The 22,024-nt window shown below is 44.8% G+C and overlaps 1 protein-coding gene and 1 long non-coding RNA gene across 2 annotated transcripts in view; one reads left to right on the top strand and one right to left on the bottom strand.

Annotated features, from left to right (window-relative positions):
- Window positions 1–11,129: 11,129 nt before the first annotated feature.
- Window positions 11,130–16,812, bottom strand: LOC311430274. Its single transcript, XR_014688655.1, has 4 exons — window positions 15,530–16,812; window positions 15,016–15,420; window positions 14,092–14,289; window positions 11,130–13,628 (listed from the first exon to the last, which is right to left on the bottom strand). It is a non-coding gene; the product is annotated as an uncharacterized lncRNA (long non-coding RNA).
- Window positions 16,813–17,842: 1,030 nt separating this feature from the next.
- TMEM135 (transmembrane protein 135) overlaps window positions 17,843–22,024 on the top strand; it is a 176,383-nt gene continuing 172,201 nt past the window's right edge. Inside the window, exon 1 of the mRNA XM_084531480.1 lies at window positions 17,843–18,063. Coding sequence (XP_084387606.1) covers window positions 17,923–18,063 — 141 coding nt within the window. The 5' untranslated portion in view covers window positions 17,843–17,922. The remainder of the gene's footprint in view (window positions 18,064–22,024) is intronic.

Genomic DNA, 22,024 nt, shown 5'->3' on the forward strand with positions numbered 1-22,024 from the left:
CAACACCTCCTCCACCCGTAAATCTGGTCACATCTGGGTGGTGGTGGACCTTCACGGGGAGAGAGAAACCTAGGGTGCCTCTCCAAGCACCTCCCGATGTTGGTATATCTCTCCTAAACACATACAGATGTAGAGTTTGTGTACCTCTCCTAAATACATAAGGATGTAGAGTTTGAGGACCTCTCCTAAACACACAAGGATGTAGGGTTTGTGTATCTCTCCTAAGCATGTATGGATGTAGGGTTTGTGAACCTCTCCTAAACACATACGGATGTAGGATTTATATACCTCTCCTAAACACATATGGGTGTAGGGTTTGTCTACCTCTCCTAAGTACAGATGTTCATGAATTTTGAAGGGAAATTGAGCAGAGCTGTAGGGTGTCCCCTGGATTAAGAGCGGACACATGAGGCTCACACTTCAATTCACTCAGTGTTGTTTACACCTGTAATAAAATCTGGTTGGGCTGGTTGTGCCTTTAGCAAAAATATGTCATCTATTAATGAAATTGTTTGTAAAGCGCTTTGAAAATGTTTGTAAAGCCCCGGTTAAATGACCTCTGGCTGGCTATGTGTGTGTGTGTACAGTGTGTGACGTGTGGGTGTCCTGAGCACGGCCATCGCCAAGAGCTGTGCATCCATATGCATGTGGCTGTGCTGCAATGAGTGGTCTCCTTCTAGCATGAGGTGTTTTAACCAAGGTTTCATGAGCACAGGTATTTACAAAGCTCTCATCACTGTGATAGTTTATAACCAGTTCTAATAAACAATGACTGCAGTCTTACAAAATCCTCGCGAGGCAGACAAGTCATATTATCTTAACTTTTTAAACACAGAGGCAGACAGTGCTGCAGTCCCAAGGTCGTGCAAGGAGGCTACGATGCAGTCAGCAGGTCAGCCCGTATCTGATGAGGTCCATATTTACTCATAAGCGTTGCCTTCTGTGACTAGCAGCGCTCCACTGCTAATCTCGGTCAGCGATAATGCTGTGAATGCACACAGTGTGCTGCAAATGTCCGCCAAGCTGTTCCCAGCCCCACCAAGTTTATGATCTGAATTAGACGGGGAACGGGTGCTGGACATTCTGCAGTTCATACAGGCAAACACTCAAAAAAAAAGAAATCCCATGAGAGAGACTCTGCCTCCTGCTTTTTTGTTTTGGTTTGGTATGTTCTGTTTTGGTCCAAATTATGTAGGAAAGCCGACTGGAGGGAGGAGGATCATGGTGACCTTAAAACTATGAATCTTCATCTTACTATATGAAAAGCCTTTTCATTTGCAGTCTTCTGCAGCAATTAGGCACTGAAGCAGCGTTGGCTGCTACCAGCGTAGACCTTTGCCTAATTCCCATGGAACAATTTGCCTGCTACCTATTCCTCTGCCAGTGGGCCTGGTCGTTTGACTCAGAAGAGGGACAGGGGGACATTTTAAAGCTGCAGTGGGACACAAGTATCGTTTTAGAAAAAGAACCATCATGTGCCCCCTCCAAAAAGAAATAACTACCACTATTGCTGTTTCTTTGGGAACACAAAATAAATATTAGAAAGTGCTTCGCTGTTATATTTGCTTTGGAAAGTCTTTTAGATAATGGGAATTAGTTTTCAAAACAAGAGCACTGGCAAATCATACCAGCGGTCTGAGTTGGAAAAAATGGCAATTGCCCTGCTTTGAACCTTATGCACGTATTAACAGTGATTAAATGTCACCATGATAAGCATGTACATAACAGTTTCTTTAAACAGATCAAAGTAAGAAACCTCCTGGATAGTGGGTTTATAGATTCTTAGATTGCTGGATAGTTGTGAGATTCTGGCCTGAATCCTGTACAGCACAAGCCGTGTTAGTTCCTTGTTTATTGTTTGAATTACAGAATATCTTTTTTCTTATTAAATCTGATTTTGAGATTGCCTTCATTAAAGCATCAGCAACTACCTTTCTACAAAGCTCTAAGCATCATTTATTGTGGCCACCAATAATTATATTGGTTTTCTAGTCTGAGTTATCTTCGTCTCTGACTTTTGTTATATCTTTACCAACCAGGTTGAGAAGTCGTTACGAAGATTAGCCCTGTAGGTAATGTCAGCTTGTTATTAAGTCACCCCTTGGCCTTTTTGCAGTAAGCAAAATAGATTGAACTTCCCGAGTTTCTTACTGTAAGGCATCTTTTCCAAAGCCTTGACCATTCTTTTGATTTTAAAGGAGTGAGATTTGAGCCTGCTGTTTGGAAAGCACTTTCAGCCCAAACCATCCTGCCTACCTTTAAATCTTGAAGGAATTATCTGACTTAATTAGTGATTCTAAGCACCCTCGGTCCCTTTAGAGACAGCTAGGATAGGCAGACACTTGCAGAGGGCAACTCACATTATAGGAATTACATGAATATACAATCTTACTTATAATCTATTATCTTGCTGCTATTACAATTTTCCTCTTAATTTTGTATATGTTTTTTGCACATTTATGAAAGTTGCAAACACATTTCTACCTTACAGAAATGATGCTCCCCATTATCTCTCGGACTCTTATAGCATCTTTTAGGAAATCTGAGAAGGTTTATAACTGGTTTATTCGGAACATTTTCGAAGCATCAGTGTTTTCCTGAACTGGTGTTAGAACATGGTTTGGCTTTCCAGTAGGAATGACACTGATGTCAAACATGCAGGTGAAATAACCCCTCCATTCCTGCACAAGACCATCCTGCTTATACATCCAAGGATGCTATCTACCCTTTTGACCACAGCCTTATGCTCAGAGCCACAACGGATGCCTTGTGGGCAGACCTGAGAAACCTCAGGCAGCCTGTTGATTTTTTTAATATGTGGATAGCATATTAGGATGTGATTTTCATAACCAAATTTGCATCTACTTATGGTCAGATGAATTTCAATCTAAAAACACCTCTGTCTGTCAACAGACAGTGAAGAGAACATGGGGTGACTAGCCCAGAAGTGAAAAGTGTCTGAGAGGTGTCTAATGCTGGATGAGAGCAGGTCTCTGCCTTTCTGTCAGTCTCCTGGGTCCATGACAGAGGGAATTGATATTGCCATCCCACAGGTTTCTTATAAAGTTCTTGGATACAAATTATCTAAACATGTACATTTTTAAAAATATGCAACTTTCAGAGCTGTTTTGGGACATCGTCTTTATGTTACCATTGAAATGGTAAGATTACATTAATGACATTAATTAATGTCAGTTCTGTCTAACGTGCCATATATGTTTTCCAAAATACAACAAAAATACATGTTGGATATGTCTGTCACCTGCATTGTTTATTGACAATTCTGCAAATTCCATTTAGTAACCTACTGGTACCATTTCTCTTTGTCTCAGTTTACATAAATTTCAGTTGTCTTTGACCACCTGTCCATTAATTGTCTCTTTTTGCTTATTTTATCACATTATTGTAATTCCTTTTGAATTTTTATTCATTCAAATCAATGTCTCTTCTTTGTTGTTGATGCTTTTCTTAACTTCATATATTTTTTAATTTATTAGAGACGTTTTCTTTAATTTTTCCATCTATAAAATCGGCTGATTTTCTTCATCAAGGGGCATTGCTTTCTTTGGTCAGTGATGGATTTTCAGTCATCCAGTAAAATATTTAAAATTGATTTCTAGTTATTATTCACATGCTTAACACAAATTTTCTCACCTACTTCTGTACTTTGTGAGGCTGACCTTTTTAAAGCAGGAAGTATATGTATTCCCTGATTTACATTTATTCTGCTGTATTTATTCACTGTAATCAGCATTTAAATTGTCCAGTAACAACACAAATTAAATGGTTTGTTTTGTCACTACACTTCAAGTGAACACAGCTCTATGTGACCTCTGGAAAAAAACACTGCAGTGAGCTGCATATGAATTTATGTGTCTTTACATGTATATGCAAATGCATACATATATCTGTTTTTATATGATGGTATATTTATGTATAATATCAGTAGGAGTGCCAGAGAACGGGTGCAAGCCTAGCTGTATGCAGAAAGTTGTGCAGAGAGTCTCTTGATTCAGTGACGATGAATCAATCAACATCGATCTCAGTGGAGCAGAAGAATGTATCCCAGACCTTGAAATGAAGGATATAGGATGTACAGATTTACCTGCCACAGAGCACTGCAGCACCCTGATCCAGCTCCTGTCCGAGTTAGCAGTTGGGTTCACTGAGGGATGGTCTGGGTCCTAATCATATAGGGTGGAGTTTGTTCCCGATAAGAGATGCTTCATTTAGGTTTCTGCCTCTTGGTGTTTGCATGTGAGTCAGGGGGTTCATTTCTCTCTGCGGTCAAGGAAGATCCAGACAGTGCAATGCAGGACAGGTCTCCTACCACACTGCTAGTCTCTGTTTTCATGAAGAAAACATTCAGCCTGTAGCCTCCTTTAAGGTACTTCCATGCAGCTAAGCTCTGACACATACGTACCATATCTGGATTCACATGTGTAATTCCTTGCATGCCAGCGTGGGTCAGCAATTGCTCCATGACCCCTGAAAGTCAATAATATTAACTCGGTCTGCACACAGAATTCAGGCTTTGTTTTTGTAGCATTGTAAACAGGAAATTTCAGTGCTATTTGATATACACCATTTCAAATAATCATTTGCATTTAGCTATCATCAAAATGTGTGCCAGTGCAAGAGGATTTCTGAGGTTACTTGTGCAGTCAGAAATCTAAAATGCACACCTGTATCACACACAGCATGCAGTGGAGCACCTGAGAGCAAAGGTGGCTGGAACTTTCATAGGTGAAAGATGCTCATATATGGGCCACTTTATCCTTGTGCTAGTATTTTTCACACAGGTGCTTCTCTTTCTTGGCTTAAAAATACCTTTAACTCATTTTTTGTTGGTTTTAACAGTTTTCCCAATGCCAATTTCCTCCAATAATTAAGGGATTCATGCATGTCCTCAGCCAGATTAGCAGAACAGACAAGAAGTTACTTGGCAAAGACATTTGCAGGATCTGGTATGACAAAAAATGTTTTGACAATGATTTTTTCAGAGTGTAGCTACTTATATAAAATGCTGTGCTAAAACACAAAAAGAAACAAAACAACCAGCCTCTTCCCTTGCATGATTTTACCAAACTTCCCAGGAAAGCTGTGCTGCAGAGATACAGTATGCCAAATTTCAAGAAAATCTGTTCATTCTGGGAAAATCAGTGGACTGTGGTTTGAACGTCAGACCCATGGTGGAGGCAGAATTCAGCCCGCACTTTGGAACCAGTGCTGCTGCCTCCCAAAATGTCTTTCAGTTTGAACCACTGCTCATATTTGCTTCCATAGTGCTCAGAGATTTGCATTTTGGCTTGAAATTTCCCATACTTGATCTTGGTCCAAGGGATTATTATTATTATTTTTTTTTTTTTTCTGGAAAATGATAAACAGTTTTCTTCTCAGAAAATTGTTCAGAGGCCTTTTTTTCATGCTCAGATAACTCCAAAACAGCTTGGTTTTATAACTTCAGATTTGGCATGTGCAGAGTGCAATCCTGAAGGAGGAATGTACTTTTTGCCTTGTTTGAAGAAATTTCATTTCGCAATAGCAAATTAGTCCGAAACTTTGGAAATAATAGCCTGATCGTTCACAAGGCGTTATTTAACCATGGTGGAAAATGACAGACTGAGCTCTATTTCTCCGAGAGGTCACGAGTCTTGCTTTATAAATACAGCTTAGTTTCCTTTTTGCAGAGTCATCTGTCCTACTAAATCTTTCTGTGTCCTGTTTTGCCTTAACTCTGTTGCAGCATCAGAGGTTATTTCCGCTACATTTGCTCTCCATGAGCTACACTGTACTTGGCTCTCCATGGCATTTTCTGTGTCCTGTAAGGTAAGCTGAGCTGGACAGGATTTCAGAAGCAATCTTTCTGCCTCCCCTCGGTGCCTAGCATGCCATGCTGAGCTCCATTACTGCTCCCCACACACTCAGGGTACACCCAGTCCTGGTCCAGCAAGACAGTTTTCACTCACATCACACAAAATTTCCTTTTGGACATAGGTGCTACAGATACTTTGGAAGCATCATAGTGCACTTTCGCTTCAGATGAATTACTCAAGAAGTAACTAATAACCCTTTACATGTAAGGAGACTTTGGAAGTTCAGTTAGGCTGAGATATAAATCCCTCAAAATAGGAGCTCAGAAAGCAGATTTGCTGATACGCTTCAGCTGGTTTGCACTGCTCCAGTGATAGAGCAACAAGCTGGTTGAATCAATCGGTTCTTGCAGGCTTAAGGTTGTTCTGTGTCACTGGAGCAGCACAGAGCCGTGAAGCATGCTGATGGATCTGGCCACAAATCTTAAAATGTGCTATTTTTCCCATTAAAAACCCCGTGTGAGCTGATATGCTGTGTTTAATTACATAACAGCAAGTATTGACTTGCAGGGGCATGGCTGAAAAAAAAAAACCTTCTTTGTATTATGTTAGGCAGGCAGTGGGTCATCCTCCTGGGAAAGAAATTTAACATCTGCCAGGAGTCGAAGTTGGTTAGATTCATGCTGCTTTTGTGGAGTTTGTGAATACACAAAGGGCGACTGGATACAACATTGAAATCTGCCCCCTTGCTGATAGCGGCTGTTGGCACGACTCTCACAAAGAGCACTTTGCACGCCAGCAAAATGGCACTAAGTTGTACACACAGCTACATGCGGGTCCTGTTAAAATCACAGAGAAGTTTAAACAGGCAACAATATGCAGCTCTTCCAGCTCTAGCAGGACTGCCCAGTTTACAGTGGCACTGGTCTCTACTTTGTGGGCCATTTAAAATATAGCTGTTGAGTGCTAATTATTTCCAAATTCCAGTCTCCCCAGTAATTCTTCTAAGTATTGGATTTTGTAGAATCACAGAATGGTTTGGGTTGGAAGGGATCTTAAAGCCCATCCAGTTCCAGCCCCCTGCCATGGGCAAGGAAACACTTCTCACTAGACCAGGTTGCTCAAAGTCCCATCCAGCCTGGCCTTGAACACCTCCAGGGGTGGGGCATCCACAGCTCCTCTGGGCAGCCTGTGCCAGGGCCTCACCGCCCTCTGAATAAAGAATTTCTTCCAAATATTTAATCTGTCTCAGGTCTTTTAATTTAAAGCCATCCCCCCTTGTCCTATCCCTACACCCCCTGACAAAGAGTCCATCCCCAGCTTTCCTGTAGCCCCCTTTAGGTACTGGCAGGCTGCTGTGAGGTTTCCCTGGGTCCTTCTCTTCTCCAGGGTGAACAACCCCAACTCCCTCAGCCTGTCTTCACAGGAGAGGTGTTCCAGCCCTCTGACCATCCTCGTGGCCCTCCTCTGGATTTGTTCTAATTCTTCCATGTCCTTCTTGTGCTGGGGGCCCCAGAGCTGAACACAGGGCTCCAGGTGTGGTCTCATGAGAGCAGAGCAGAGGGGACAATCCCCTCCCTTGCCCTGCTGGCCATGCTGCTTTTGATGCAGCCCAGGATACAGCTGGCTTTCTGGGCTGCAAGCGCACATTGCCAGCTCATGTCGAGCTTCTCACCCACCAATACCCCCAGATCCTTCTCATCAGGGCTGCTCTCAACCTGTTCCCTGCCCAGCCTGTATTTGGGTTTGCGATTGCCCCAGCCCAGGTGCAGGGCCTTGCACTTGGCCTTGATCTCTTTTTAAACAGTCACAGTATACACTCAGTTTAAGAGTTGGTATAGTTATTTTATTTAAGCATGTGATTTTTTTTCTGATATATTTATACAGATAGTCTTTAGCAGAAGTTATCTGCTTTATTCTGTTCCCTTTTCCAGTACAGTTTATCCCTTTACCTCACACAAACAGAGCTGCTGTTCTATAAACCATTTGTAAATGACATTTGGTTTTCACTACCTATTCCTATATAGGTGAAGGCAAATACATAAGGTTCATTCCTGACCGTGAGAAGGACTGGTTTGGCAAGTCTTTGGCAAACAGACTTCTTAATTTCTATCTGAGTTGGCAAATTAATCTGATGGATTGCTGTTACATGCACTTGAGGACCTTTAAAATTAGCCTGAACACAAATAATGACCTTCAATCTTGTCCAGAAGCTTTGCTGCCTTTTTGTATTTACCTTGTATTCATTGCCTGTGTACAGGTGACTACACAGGGTGCAAAGCAATTCGGAAATGGACCTACAAATCATATCTGTCCCTGCAAGCAGCTCTTCATCTGTCCAAAGCAGCAATTCCATGACCATTTTCTGACCTGAAACGTCATTCCTATGGACCCACCCTGCTCCATGTGCATTTCTGCTGTTCCTCTGACTCCTCGGCAGGGACGGTGCAGGTACTAACTGTCAAAAAACTAACTGAACAAAATAAAATAAATAGTCTTGTGATGACGAGGAGGGGTGGTGTGACCACAAAGGAAAACAGATCAGCTTAGATTGGCTTCAACTGTCAAGGAGCCGCACCCTTATTCTTTTCTACTAGTGCTGATCACTAAGGCATTTTAGCATGGTGCAGAGGTTTTGTTATCAATGGAACAAATACAGAATTTTATTTTTTATTATTACTGGATGAAGCATTTCAGGATGTAGTGATCTTTCATTCTTGGGCAGTGTAATTTATATTTGGACTCTGACAATTCATCTTGTTCCCAATAGACATATAGATGAAGTTAGAAAATAACTAGGGTTTATGTGAATTCCGTTTTTCTCAGGCATTTTTTATTCCTCAGAGAGACTTCCATGGGGCCAAATTACCATGAAAACTAGAATACCATGATATTTCAGTTCCGTATGGTAAAAGTTCATGTCATTCATTATTGTTGACACTGTACAGATATCCTTGGGGAGCTATGAAAAATATAAAAAGAAAACTCCCCAAAAAACATGCATTAAAAAAATCTGGGGGAGCTGCCATTTAACTCAAATGCTCCCTGAGCAAACTGAAACCGATTATCTCCCAAATAGAAAAAAAGGCTCTGTGCTGCCCCACAGCCTGCCTCTTCTTCCTATGCATCTGATGTGGCTGTTGTGAAGCCAAGGTTGAGTTCATTTGTTATTAATTTTTTTGGTAGATAAGTTTGCCACTGAATCCCATGGACTCAAGGCCACGAGAGAGCCCAGTTCATATCTACCGAGGCTGCACTGGAAGTGCTCCACTCTCCCTCGACTCTCAGATGCTTAGGATGTGTGTCTCATTCCTTAGCTTCTCAAGTCTCTGGGTAAAGCTAAGAGAAATTAACATGGGCTGAAGAGTAATAAGAAAGTGGAGAACTGAGGGATTTTTTTTTTTTTAATGCAAGAATCCTTGGGCAACAATGCAGCACTGCAGGATAAAAAACTTAATTTCAGCCCAGCTAGAGGGTCTTTTTAATATCTTGGACATAAGAATCACACATAAAGTGTAATGCCATGCTGCTGCAGCCTCAGAATTATGAAGGATGAATTGGGTCCCAAGTCCGTGATTTCAGTGAGTAAAGAGCCAGCATTTCAAGCAATCATTTGTTAAGCAGACACATGGGACAAAAGAACTTTCAAAAGTCCTCCTAGAAAGTGGTACTGGTAAGAGATGGCCTTGAGGCAGAACATGTTTTTATTCAGCTAGAACAAACTGAGATGCTGTGTGTTAAAGGAAGTTTGTTCTGAGACCATGAGCTTCTGCTGAGCTGTACTATAAACCTGTTTATCTCTTTTTATTTTTTATTTTTTATTTTTTATTTTTTAAATCATTAATAATTATAGCTCCTTTACACAATAGTAAAAACCATATACTCTTTCAAAGTGTGCTATTTTGTTTACTTAAAATTTCTCATCATCTGAAAATGTGATTTTCTTTACTTTCTATTGCTAAGTGCAATTTTTCTCCCAGAACAGAGATGGATGCAGTTCAGTGGGAGTGGGGATGCTGGGAGGAGATATAATTTCTTGGATTGTCATGATTACTCATGTAAAGTCTGATGAAGTTCTGGTATGAGGGAACTTTGTTGAAATATATCATTTGGGTTAATGCTGCTTCATGATGCTGAGACATAAAGTGCTCCACCGTGGACATAGGTCATTTACCATGCTTTATTATTAGGTGCAGTAATATTATGGCAGCCAGGACTGTATCAGTTCTCTCCCTGGGTTTTTGACAGAAGTGAGATCTGTATAAAATTGCATTGCATCTCTTCTCCCACAAATACCAAGAAAAAATCTCTTATATTTTATAAATAGGATGTAAAAGGAAGGTACTTTCCTCGTGTGGGTGGGGAATGTAAAACAATACCATGTCTGACCAGTCACCTCATCTCTATGCACATGCATATGCACATGCATACTGAACTCTGGCCAACACAGTAAGTTTTCTGCTCCCTATCTTCAAAGTCTTCCAGTGCTAAAAAACACTATAAAAATATCAAGAGAAGCTTCCTTACAGTGGCATATGTCAGACTGTAAAAGGAACTCACCTGGTGAGCAGTGAAAACCCTATCATTTATGTTATAAACAATAGTAATTCTTAACACGATGTGCACAAAGCTGGACAAATATTTGACATTCAAATATTTAAATGATCTACAAACATGGCTTTGAGATGTTACTGCTACACAGAGGCATGGGTGGCTTTCTAGGCTTAGCCAACCCCAAAGAGCAAAACCAATCCCAAGAAAGAATTTACACTCAAGCTCTTGTCTTCTAGCTAGGTACTCAGGTACAAAGATGACACCAAGAGCCTTTATTTACAACTTGACAAAACACTGAAGACTATTGTCTGAAAGATAATATTGGGAGGGAGAGAGAAATAACCTGTTTAAAATAGCCTTTAACAAGGGGATTTTTTAAAAGAGGCACCAAGTTAGGTGTCCAGCCTGCACTGAAACCCAATGGGATTTGAGCAACTCTCACGGGTTTCTCTGAAAATCCTAATTTTCAAATGCTAGATTTTTATCTTGGCTATGCCAGAGTTACAAGGAGGGAAGTCTCAGCAGGAGACCTCTGCAAATGAGATCAAAACTCAACCATAAAACGCTGACAAAGTCATCTGGAGCATAGAGCTGTGCTTGGTGACGAGTCTACCTTTTCATTATTTTTGTGCTTATTGCATTTTTCCATGTGTCACTTTTGTTTTATCTGCACTTTGCATTTTGATTTGTATTTCATTATAATTTACTTGCATTTGATAGTTCTCAGTCTATTTACAGAGAACAAAAGAACGCACAAGGCAGAACAGTAGAATAATAGTGTTTATTTTCACAAGTTTGGAACGATCAAATAACTCACAAGTCACAAAGTGGAACCATGCCTGAGGTAGGTTAGGTCATCCTGAGTGTGTGGAAACAAGCAGAAATATCCCATTCTTCACTATTGTTTATTATATTTATGCCACTTGGGAGTTTTAACAATACCACATATATAAAACATTTGTTCTTGCTTTCTGCGCTGTTCAGAGTTTTCTCAAGGATCTTTGGTGCTTTTTTCATAGGAACACAGCGATGTTGCTATGCTTTAGTGACTTTCTCAACTGATTTAGCAGAAATGTAAGAAACGGCCCCTAGGAAAGAGCCAGGAGTGCTGAAAAGGAGGTTTTATTCTCTGAATGCTTCTGTGTTTAAAGACGGTTCTTTTGAGAATTTTAACTGGCTTATTTCAACTTCTCCATTCTTTTTCATGTGCGTTCAAAGCTCAGTCCAGCAGAGAGAAACCAAAAGCAGAGTCTGCCGGTGTGATCAGCAGCTTTGCAGTCCCAACAAATCCACGACCGATTTTGATAATTTTCGTACTGTTTTTGGTTTTGACAAGAGGTCCAAACACGGATGTCTAAAGCCACATCTACTGGTCTAAATCCAGTATTCGAAAAGCTAATAGTAATCATGGGAGCACTGCTTCCTTCATTTGCAGTTTGAAGAACTTTCAAGAAGCCTCACAGCAAAGGGTGACTGAAAATAAAGGCAAAGGGGGCAGCTTGCCTCAAAGAGTCTCCTCCAAGCCACTCACCTGGCTCACCATTTTGGATGTGCAGAGTCCTGCTAAAGGTCAATGCAGTTTATCAACCCAGCCTTGCAGGATAACCTAAAATCGCAGCCAGTTTTCTTGGAAATACAAACCTGCAACATGCGGTGATTCAACAGCTGCTGCTTAGGCAGTTGATTTTTACTGCTGAGATGTCTGAGAGCTGGCAGCAGGAGCGATCAGAGTCCTAAGGCTATTTCAACATGAGCAGTTGAAAATTAAGTCACTGAAATTTACTGTTCATTATTCCTCTGGAAAACTCAGGATTAAATTGAAAGACTTTTCAAAAGTGCTGGGTTCCTAGAAACTATCACTACTTTTCAAAGGAGCTGTTGGCTGCTCAGTTGCTTTAGAATAACTACATTTCATCTGTGGTCTTAGCAGCCCAACTTTATGGACTGACAGTTTTATTACAGAAACTTTAAGTCTGCTAGGACTTCAAACAGAGAAAAAATGACTCCTTCTGAGTCTTTTCTTAAGTTCATGGAGCTGTTCATGACTTTGAAAAAATTCCTGTGTTTGAAGCATAAATAATGTTGCAGTAATAACCTCAAATAAGATGGGAATGGGTGCAGAGGCAGAGCAAACAAAATGTTTTACTTCAGGATTTCATCATTCATTCCTGCCTCCTTTTTCTCTCCCACTTTGGGAAAGATGCTTTGCATCTACAGGGCTGAAGAGCACGGCCAGCGACTGGCTGCTACTCCCGAGGGCAAATGGTGATGACTGGTTTGTAGCTGCCCTACTTAGGTCCAGACCTCTCCATAGCATATTTGTCTCAGAACACATTCAAGAGGCCCCCAAAAGAGCTGGGCAGTAAATTAGCAATCAGGAAGCTCAGGCAATAGAGGTCCAGAGCTCTAGTTCACTGCTTGGACTTCAGGAGTGGAGACCCAACTAATGCTGCCTCTGAGTGTGTGAGCCCAGCCTGGTCTCTTCCTTCCCACTCACGTTTATAGAAAGGCGAGCACCATCTGCATGTTTGAAGGATGCTGCCCCCACCTGGCACGCAGAAATGGAGGACATGGAAGCTATGCAGGACAGGTCTTTCCTGACTGCTGAATTTGATAAACATCAAGAAGGGAGGATGATGGAGAAAGGAGAAGAGTTGCAGAGACAGCACTGGGATTGCAGAGAGCATGGGCAGACATACGTTTCGATAGCACGTGATTTTTCCACCATAAAAGACTTTTTTTTTTTTTTTTTTTTTTCCAACCAGGTGGGGTAAAAATGGCTTGTAGAGGTTTTGGCCAAATGAAGGCAGAGATCCAACCTTTATTATCCAGATGAGGGAATTTCAAGCAGGCTGAGGCACTCGGAGGATGCGAGATGTGATCTTGCATTCCTTCCAGACCTACAGAAAGCACTTTCTTGGAAAGCAGCAAAGAAAGAGAGAAGCAGATGCTTCTTTGGGTCCCAGCTCCCGTTCCAGGATGCTCCTGGAACAGCCTCCACATGCACTGCCTCTCAGCAATCCCAGTGGCACAATTTAACGACTCAATTTAGCCAATTCTGTCACCTGATTTAGAAAGAATAAATCACTGTCTCCAGGAACAGACGGAGAAATACATGTACAGTCAAAGCACAATTCTGCCGAAGCCAGTAGCGTGAATATAGCCCAGGATGTCATCTCTTGGGTCAGCCTGCAGGATCAGCGTGTTGAACGTTATGGTTTTGTTTTCTTGATGTAATGCTTGGTACCCCTGTAAGAAAGACTACAACATTTATGTCTGGAATCAGTCCAGATTTATATCAACTGGAGGACATTATTGTCTCTATTAAAATGTTCACATGGTATTATCCCACAACCCATCCCATATTTATTTTGGAAATCGTTACATCTGGAAAATGGGAAGACTTCCAGTTGATACTTTTACCTTGAAGTATCAGCAAACACAAGGGTATTTTGAGATTATTCCCTGCTAAAAAAAAAAATGAGCAAGTAGCATTTATGACTGTAAGCCAAAAGAGAATCCCTCTTCAAATAATGCAAAATGGTTTAAGTTTACAGTTTTGGAGACAAGGGTGAAAAGTGCTTCTTGCAGGGTCCTTCAGGCCTGTCCTTTGGGGAAAGTAAAACCAGCTCAATGCCTGTCCTAGACAGGCATCTCAAGCATTAGGGAAATTATTTGTGTTGTAAGCTTGGGGTTTATCTACGAAGCTAATTATAGAGCATACCTATCACTTGTCCCAGATCTTGAGAAGAAATGGAGATGGGTGAAGCTGACTGTCCCTAGACATGACTGATGGTGTGAGACTCCACGCCTTCAGCTCTCTCTACAAATTTGCTCCTTTTTGCAAATATCCTGGCAATACTCTGACAGCGCCCCAGAGAGCACACGGCACAGCCACATCTCCCAGCTCCTGTGCAGTTTCCTGAAAGAAGCAGATGAATGTATCTACACATTACCTCCACTGACCTGAGCTGAAGGATGAATCTAATCCCCAGCTTTTGTAGCCGCATGATAATTTTCAGTAAGGATTTCATAGAACTTTATAATGGAGGCATGAGACAATCACACAGATGGCAAAAGAGCCGAAGGAGAAAAACAATGACAGTGGAAGACTGGGAGGGAAAAGGAGAAGTGATTGAAAAAAAAAATAATAAAAAAATAATAAAAAAATAACAAACAAACAAACAAACAAAAAAACTAATTCTGCCAGAAAGAGCAGCTCTTAGTGGGTAAGAAGAGCTACTTGCAGAAGTGGGGTCAGGTACTGAGAATGACACAAGCAGCAGGGAAAAGCTGGATCACCTGTCCCGAGGGAGAAAACAAATACATGGCAAAAAAAAGCCCACAAGCTGGAAAGCAGTTTGAGAGCAGAGAGGGCAAAGCACTGCATTGCTTCCAAGTTAAAACGCTTCCAGATTGCTCTGATACTTAGAAATGTTTAGAAGGAAGGATTCCCAGATCCCAATGCACTTGAAACACAACCCCGCCTGCAATATTGCAATGTGGAACTCCTTGTTTACCTTATTTTTTCCTTGCTTTCTTCCTTGCTTCTTTCCTTCCTTCTTTCCTTCCTTCCTCCCTCCCCTCTCTTTTTCTGATTTGTTTCCAATCAGTTCAATGCACTGCCTTGGATCCCCACCCAGCCTACCTCGTAACACCTTTGCCTTCCCACCATGAAGAAAGGCGAAATTCTTCACACGTCCAGCTCCTGCCATGGGCTGAGCTGTGTAATTTCACTTGCAGATGTCAGATTAGGCAGACACTGAAGATAATAGTGAAGAATATTCTCAGACCACAAGACCCACTGACGGCTGGACAGGCAGGCACTGCTGGTCTTCACATAGCAGTGGCCACCCAAGCCCCCCAGTGCTGATGCCACCTGTTTTGCTGCTAACCAGGTACCAGTTAGCTAACCAGTTAGCATCAGTACAGGTAAACTGGAGGACTGCAGTGCTGTCCCACGGCTGAGGGCTCTTGCTGAAGTCCGGGAGGAGTGAATGGTGCCTGAGGACAGCTTTCTGCCAGCCTGGCTGCAGACAGGGTATGTGATCACCTGGAGGAAAAAAGAGTCCAACGTGGTGGGATTCCGCCACCTTGCTCCCGTGTGTGACACAAGGGACAGAAATTGGGTGGTTGTAGCTGTCCTAGGACAGCTTCTTTACCTAGACACGCTGGTACATCCGACACTGCTGCATTAAGGAGGAGCAGGGAGTAAGCTGAGCACTCGCCTCCCCATCATTCACGCTGCTGGCGATCAGCTCACCCTCTGCTGCTCTTTTTGAGACTCGGAGAAGTGCTCTCCAGGACACCCGGACATTACAGGGCAAGTCCTGGACAGCCCGGGACACATCACTCAGCCTCGTGCCAAGGGACAGATCCCTGGCGTTCGTTCTCGTAGCGCTACAGCCAGCCTGCTATTCCCGGTATGCAGCCAGGACAGCTCCTGAAAACCCCGGGTACTTAGGGAGGTAAAACTAAAGGTCCCTGGTGCTTTTTTAACCCCAGTGACTCTCCTTTTCCAAGACTACGTGGTCCCAGTTCCAACCGAGGGTAAGCTTTCTCCCAGGACAGAGTGACCTGGCACGGGCTGTCAGACAATTCCCATGCTACTTCTACCCCAGGGCTCCTTCCCAGCATTGCAACCCCATGGAAAAGGGCCTGGAACAAGGTCAGTTCTGTGCCTTCTTCTGCATTAGCACAGAGCCAGAGCTGTCCTCAGCTGGCAGAGATCCGAAAGCCTCCTGCTCCGGGCTGGCAGCGACTCGGTCCCACGAGGGCATGAGGACGGGGCTGGGTCCTCCTCCATCAGGAGGTGTTTTCCCCAACCAAGTCCTCCAGCGCCAGGACCGGCTGCAGAACCGTGTGTCAGCCGTGAAATCGTCGGCTTGGGCCATTATTGCTCCGGTGCGTGCCTCAATTCCCTGCCCACAAACACAAGGCAGCAAGCGAGCCTCGAGCCCAGAGTGGTACTGGGGCCAAAACATGCAAGCAAGAGAGCCAGCACCCGTAGCTTAGGCAATCGTTGCCTTTTCTGCCCACAAAAGGAATTTCCTTGCCATGGAGCTGTTCCCAGCCCATACCTGAGTGCAGAGGGTCCTTGGGATCCTTCATCCACCAAGGGCCTTGAAGTAACCTGCCCTGACTGCACCCACACCGTCTGCACCCGGCGTGCTTCCTGCAGGGTGTTCACAAGCTGTCCCTTCATAGGGACATACCCTAAAATCCCAGCCCCAAATAAACCATGATTTCACGCTGGACTCTTGCACCGGTTTTGCAACTGCCCGGGCCACAGGGGCAGCTGCTCCCCCCGGGGGGGTGCTGGAAAACTGCATTGCCCCCCTGCAAACAGAGGAGAACCTGGCTGTCCTGGGCACTGATGCACTTGAGGAAGAATACTCCGGGAAGTGACTCCCCTGATTTGCACCCCTCCGGTTTGCAACTCCCCCTGCTCAATTTGCAAACCCCAGCGTTTGCAAACCAGCCCCCAGAGGTTTGCAACACCCACCTCTCCCCCCGTTTTCGGCCTCCCCCCCAAAGTTTGCAACCCCCCCCAAAAGGCTTTGCAACACCCCCCTCCTCCCCTTGTTCGCAACCCCTCCCAAGGGTTTGCAGCCCCCGCAGAAGATTGCAACAGCCTCCCTCCCCCCAGCTGCAGACCCCTACCCGAGTTTTCAACCCCCCCACCCCAAGGGTGTGCAACATCCCCCTTTCCCCCTGCTTTCAGCCTCCACAGGGTTTGCAACACCCCCCCCATTTGCAGCCCCCCCCCCCACAAGGCTTTGCAGCCCCCCCCTCCCAGTTTGCAACCCCCAGGCTTTACCCTCCCTCCCTATAGATTTACACCCCCCCCCCCCCCATAGATTTGCAGCCCTCAGGGCTTACAGCCCCCTCAGGGCTTGCATCACCCCCCCCCTTCTCCCTGTTTGCAGCCCCCAGGCTTTGCAACCCACCCCCCTAAGATTTACCTCCCCCACCCCCAGATTTGCAACTCCCCCCTCCATTTGCAGCCCCCCCCCCCCGCCTTTATACCCCCTCAGTTTGCAACCCCCAAGCCTTACAGCCCCCCAGGGTTTGCAACACCCCCCTCCCTCAATTTGCAGCCCCCAGGCTTTACACCCGCCCCATAGATCCCCCCCATAGATTTACTCCCCCCCCCCCTTCCCATTTGCAGCCCCCCAAGGTTTTACAACTCCCCCCCCATAGATTTACAGCCCCCCCAGGGCTTGCAACACCCCCCCCTTCCCCTATCTGCACCCCCCAGGCTTTCCACCCCCCCACACCCCATACATTTACCCCCCCCCCCCATACATCCACCCCCCTCCATCTGCCCCCCCCCTTCTCCCCCCCACCCCCCCACGTGCATCCCTCCCGCGCCCCGCCCCCCCCTCCCCCAGCGGCCGCCGATTGGCTGCGGGCCTCACGCGAGCCCGGCGGGAGGGCGGGGCTTAGAGAATCGAAGGGGGGGGGAGCGAGAGCCGCGGCTGCCCGCGAGTAACCCCGGCGGCGGCGGCGGGCAGCGGCCGTGACGCGCTCCCCCCCCCCCAGCGTCCCCAAGATGGCGGCGCTGAGCAAATCCATCCCCCACGGGTGCTACGAGATCGGGCACACCTGGCAGCCCCGCTGCTCCCTCGCCGTCCTGCACGTCACGCAGGGGGCGCTGGCCGAGTCCCTCCGCATCTACGGCACCCTCTACCTGGTGGGTGGTAGCCCCCCTTCCCTCCCCGGGGGTATGGGGTGGGGGAGAAGGGGTGTAGGGGGGTGTTGGGGTTGGGGTCTGGGTGGTCTGAGGGGGGTGAGGGAGGGGGAAATGGTAAAGGGAAGGGGTAAGGGGGTGGGGGGTAAAGGGGGGAGTGCAAGGGTTAAAGGGAAGGGGGGGTAAGGGGGAGGGGTAATGGAAGAGGTTTACGGGGGTGGGGTAATAAAAGAGAAGGGGGGTAAGGGGAGGGGGTAAGGGAAGAGAAGGGGGGGAAAAGGAAGGGGTAAGGGGGTGTTTGGGGAGGGTACGGGGGTTAAAGGGGTGGGGGGAGTGTGTTTTGGGGGTGTGGGGTGTGTGAGGAGGAGCAGGGAGAGCGCCTGGGGGATGCTGGGGGGGGTAAGGTAGGGCAGGTGTAAGGGCAGTCGCAGGTGGGGTAAAAAGGGTAAAAAAAAAAAAAAAAAAGCTGTTTTGGGGCATCTGGGAGCACAGGGTGTAAAGAGGGGTATGAAAAGGCTGTTCTGGGGGTCTGGCAGAGCAGGGTGTAAAGTGGGGTGTAAAAAGGCTGTTTTGGGGGTCTGGAGCTGCAGGGTGTAAATGGGGGTATAAAAAGGCTGTTTTGGGGTGTCTGGGGGTGCAGCTTGCTTCCAGGGTGTAAAGGGGGGGGGTTCAGGGCTGGTGGCAGCAAATGCTTTGGGGGTGAACCTGGTGGGGTAGGAGGGTGCTGGTTGCTTCTTTGTGCTTAGGAGGCCAAGAGCAAAGCACATGTGTTGTTCCGTCAGTGACACCTTGGAAATAGAGTCTGGGTAATCAGTGCCTTAGGATCGAGCAAGGTTCCGCTGCGTAATGAAGAGCAAGGCTAAAAATACATGCTAAGGCTGGAGGAGTTAGGGAGGATCGTACAGGTGAGGTGTTTTAGGCTGCGCACACAGTTAGATTCGGTTATATCACCTCGGTTGTGGCTGGCTTGCTTCCAGCAAGTTAGGGCGTAGGTAGGAGACTGGGATCTGTTTGCACCCATCTGTGTAAACGTATCCTGAAAGCTGATCTCAGCTGGGATTGCTGCAGGTAAGCACTTCCTGCTGTCCCCACCTTTGTGTTTGTCCTGTAACGGTGCTCGGAGGGCTGAGCAGTGAGCTGGCTGCAAACGAAGTCTAAAATACAGAAAAGCAGGTCACTGAGTCTGTGCTTTCTGCTCTGTACCAGTGCTGGTGCAATAAAATGATCAAGACGTGAAATAGAAGGGAAAGAGTGGGATTGCAGCAGTCCTGGCGTAATAAGTTTAAACATACTTTGATTGAAAATTGTGACAATATCGAATGCCACGCTAAGAGAAGTGACTGATTGGTAGCAGTTGCCAGGTCTGGCAGAGAAGGTTTGCACACCCAGCTGGCACAAACAGAAGTGGCAGCTGTTCGTGTGAGGGCACAGTGGGCTGGCTCAGGACATGAGTGCAGAGAAGGACATTCCCTCTTCTCCACCTCCCTGCCGTGACCCAGTAATTTTTCCCTCTGATCTGTTTTCTGATCCAGTTTGCCATGTAGGAACATGAACACTTGTACCTGCAGAGAGCGGGCCTGATGTGAGGCACGAGGGTTGTAGTGGTGATCTGTCAGGTGTGGCTAAGGAGAAAGCAGCTTAAACAGCTCCGTGGTTAAATCAAAGTTGTTCAGCCTAGTAAGTAAGCCCTGCTCATAGCTATGTCACAGCTCCTGCAGTTGTGGGCTTGGAGGAAAACTCCCCCTTTTTCTTTAAAAAGCAAAACAAACCCTAAATCCCCCATTTTTTTTTTCCTATTTGATTTGTGGACCCACAAATGCCTTGTCACAAATCTGAGGTAGGATGGGAACCTTTAAAACCTGTGTCATGCAAGGTGCAAAACGACTGCATCAGAGTTTACACTGCCTTATTGACAGCGTTTAATTTTTTTGAAGTTTTTATTAATGACGTTTAACCTACCAGAGTAATCTAAATCTGAGCTGCTCTGAAGTCTTGGTTACCTACAGAGGGAGGAAGCCCTCATCTTCCAGTGCTCCCAGACACGTAACTGTATTCCTTGCTTTGTGTGGTCTTGGACTTGATCATGGTCCTCCCTGAGCAGGTTTGTTCACTAACCCAGAAAAAAGTTTACTGCCCTGCTTTTAGCTGAATTTTCAGCTACATTAATGAATTGAATTGACTCTTTATGAAGGCTTACTGAGCACCAGAGCCAGCAGAAGGTGAAGAGTGAAAGGGTGCAGTAGGGACTGCAGAGGGTGAAGGGAAGGCCTTGCACACTAAGTAGCTTGGCAGGGAAAGAGCTCTTCTAAGTTAGGAGCCATCACTTTGGCAGACTTAAAGCTGTGTTTGAAATCCTTGTATTTGTAAGTGAAACAGTTGCACAGCACAAACAGTCAGTCCTATATTCTTAGTCACGTAGTGGGATGGATTTAAGTTGTTTTATTTCTGTAGTCATATCTGTGATGTTCAGAATGTTGCTAGCTCTACTTAGTCCCTATCTGACAGCGCAACATCAAAAATTGCACTTTTTGTTTTCTGTTGAGCCTGTAAAATATCTTCTGCTTGTTTGTTCCTCCTGTTGCCACATGCTAATAACAAAGAAAGGTAGATGAAAGAGCTGGTGTGGAAATGAAGTAGGTTGAGTAGAGGAGAAGTTGCCAGAGGTCGTTCTTGGAGAGACGTGTGGGTGGTTAGGGACAGTTATAATCCGGAGCCTAAACTCGTAACATCTGCACCTTGTGTCTCTGGTGTTTTGCTGATCTTCACCAAGTGGGACACTGGTGGAGCCGTGATGGAGTGGTGCGAGTGCTTGGTGTGTAACATGGTGGCTGTCAGTAAGTAGCTAGAAAGAGTCTTTGCTTTTAAATAGTGCTGCGTGTTAGTGGTTTTTTTTTTTTTTTTTTTTTTTTAAATAACAGTACTTATGTATATTTTTAGTTGGAAAAATAAGATTTCAGATAATCATTTCCCTGTCTTTATTTTGCTCCAGTACTGGTTGATTGGTTTAGCAAATGTAGGTTTTATATCTAAATTGAAATGTCATTCCCCAAAAGTATATGTAGCCATCAGATAGCAATTTGTAGATGCAGTGAGCGACCCTTCGTTATTTTTTCCAGATGCTTAGGTCTGCTTGAGAAGCTTCGGTAATGTGGTGGGTGTTGGAGGGAAAGACAATAAAATAAATTTCCCTCCCTGGAAGGGTTGATATAAGGGGCAGAGGTGGCAACTGAGGTGGGAGAAAGTGCTGAGAAATGCTCCACGTGATATATTTCCATCTCGTACTTAGCAGTAGAGAAGTTGTAGAGTAATTTTTGGAATGCTTGTACGGCATAATTCAATGTTAATAAATGCTTTCAGTGTTACATTGAGGGTTTCATAATGTGTTCAAGCAATATGTAATTAATGACAGTATCTTCTATGCTGTGTTGTTAATTGCATTATAATTAAAAGAAATAGGGATTGATTTGGATGAGGATTTTGTTTTTAGAGAGAATTCTGGAGGGAAAACATACCAGGGCTTCTGTTGCGTGTTACACTTCTTTACGTTCCAGGCTAGAAAACTATAATGCAATTTTCTTTTGAATTGACAGTTTATACTTCCAATTTTCAACACTTAGCACTCTTTTCTGTTTCAGGGATGTTTCTGTGTGAGAAAAGTTATGCTAAAGTAGCTTCCCATGCAGCGCATCTCCCTTCGTGGCTCTTGTAACGTCTTGTCATGACGAAGTATTTCTGTGAATGAAGTTCTTGTAATTGTGGTGATGTTTTTGGGGACCATGTAGTTGTCTTAATTCTGTCCCTTTCATTTTCGGAGCATCTTAACGAGTACTCCTTCTTGTAGTGCCATGGATCTGGCCGCTCTCCAAAGAGATCAGAAGACAGCGTGTGTTTATGTTGTGTTCAGGGTGTGTAGGCTGTGTGTATAAACACCGCTGTACCTCTACCCTATCTGTCCATCAGTAAC

This window comes from Aythya ferina (genome assembly GCF_964211825.1).
Source record: "Aythya ferina genome assembly, chromosome: 1".
NCBI classification, from domain to species: Eukaryota; Metazoa; Chordata; class Aves; order Anseriformes; family Anatidae; genus Aythya; species Aythya ferina.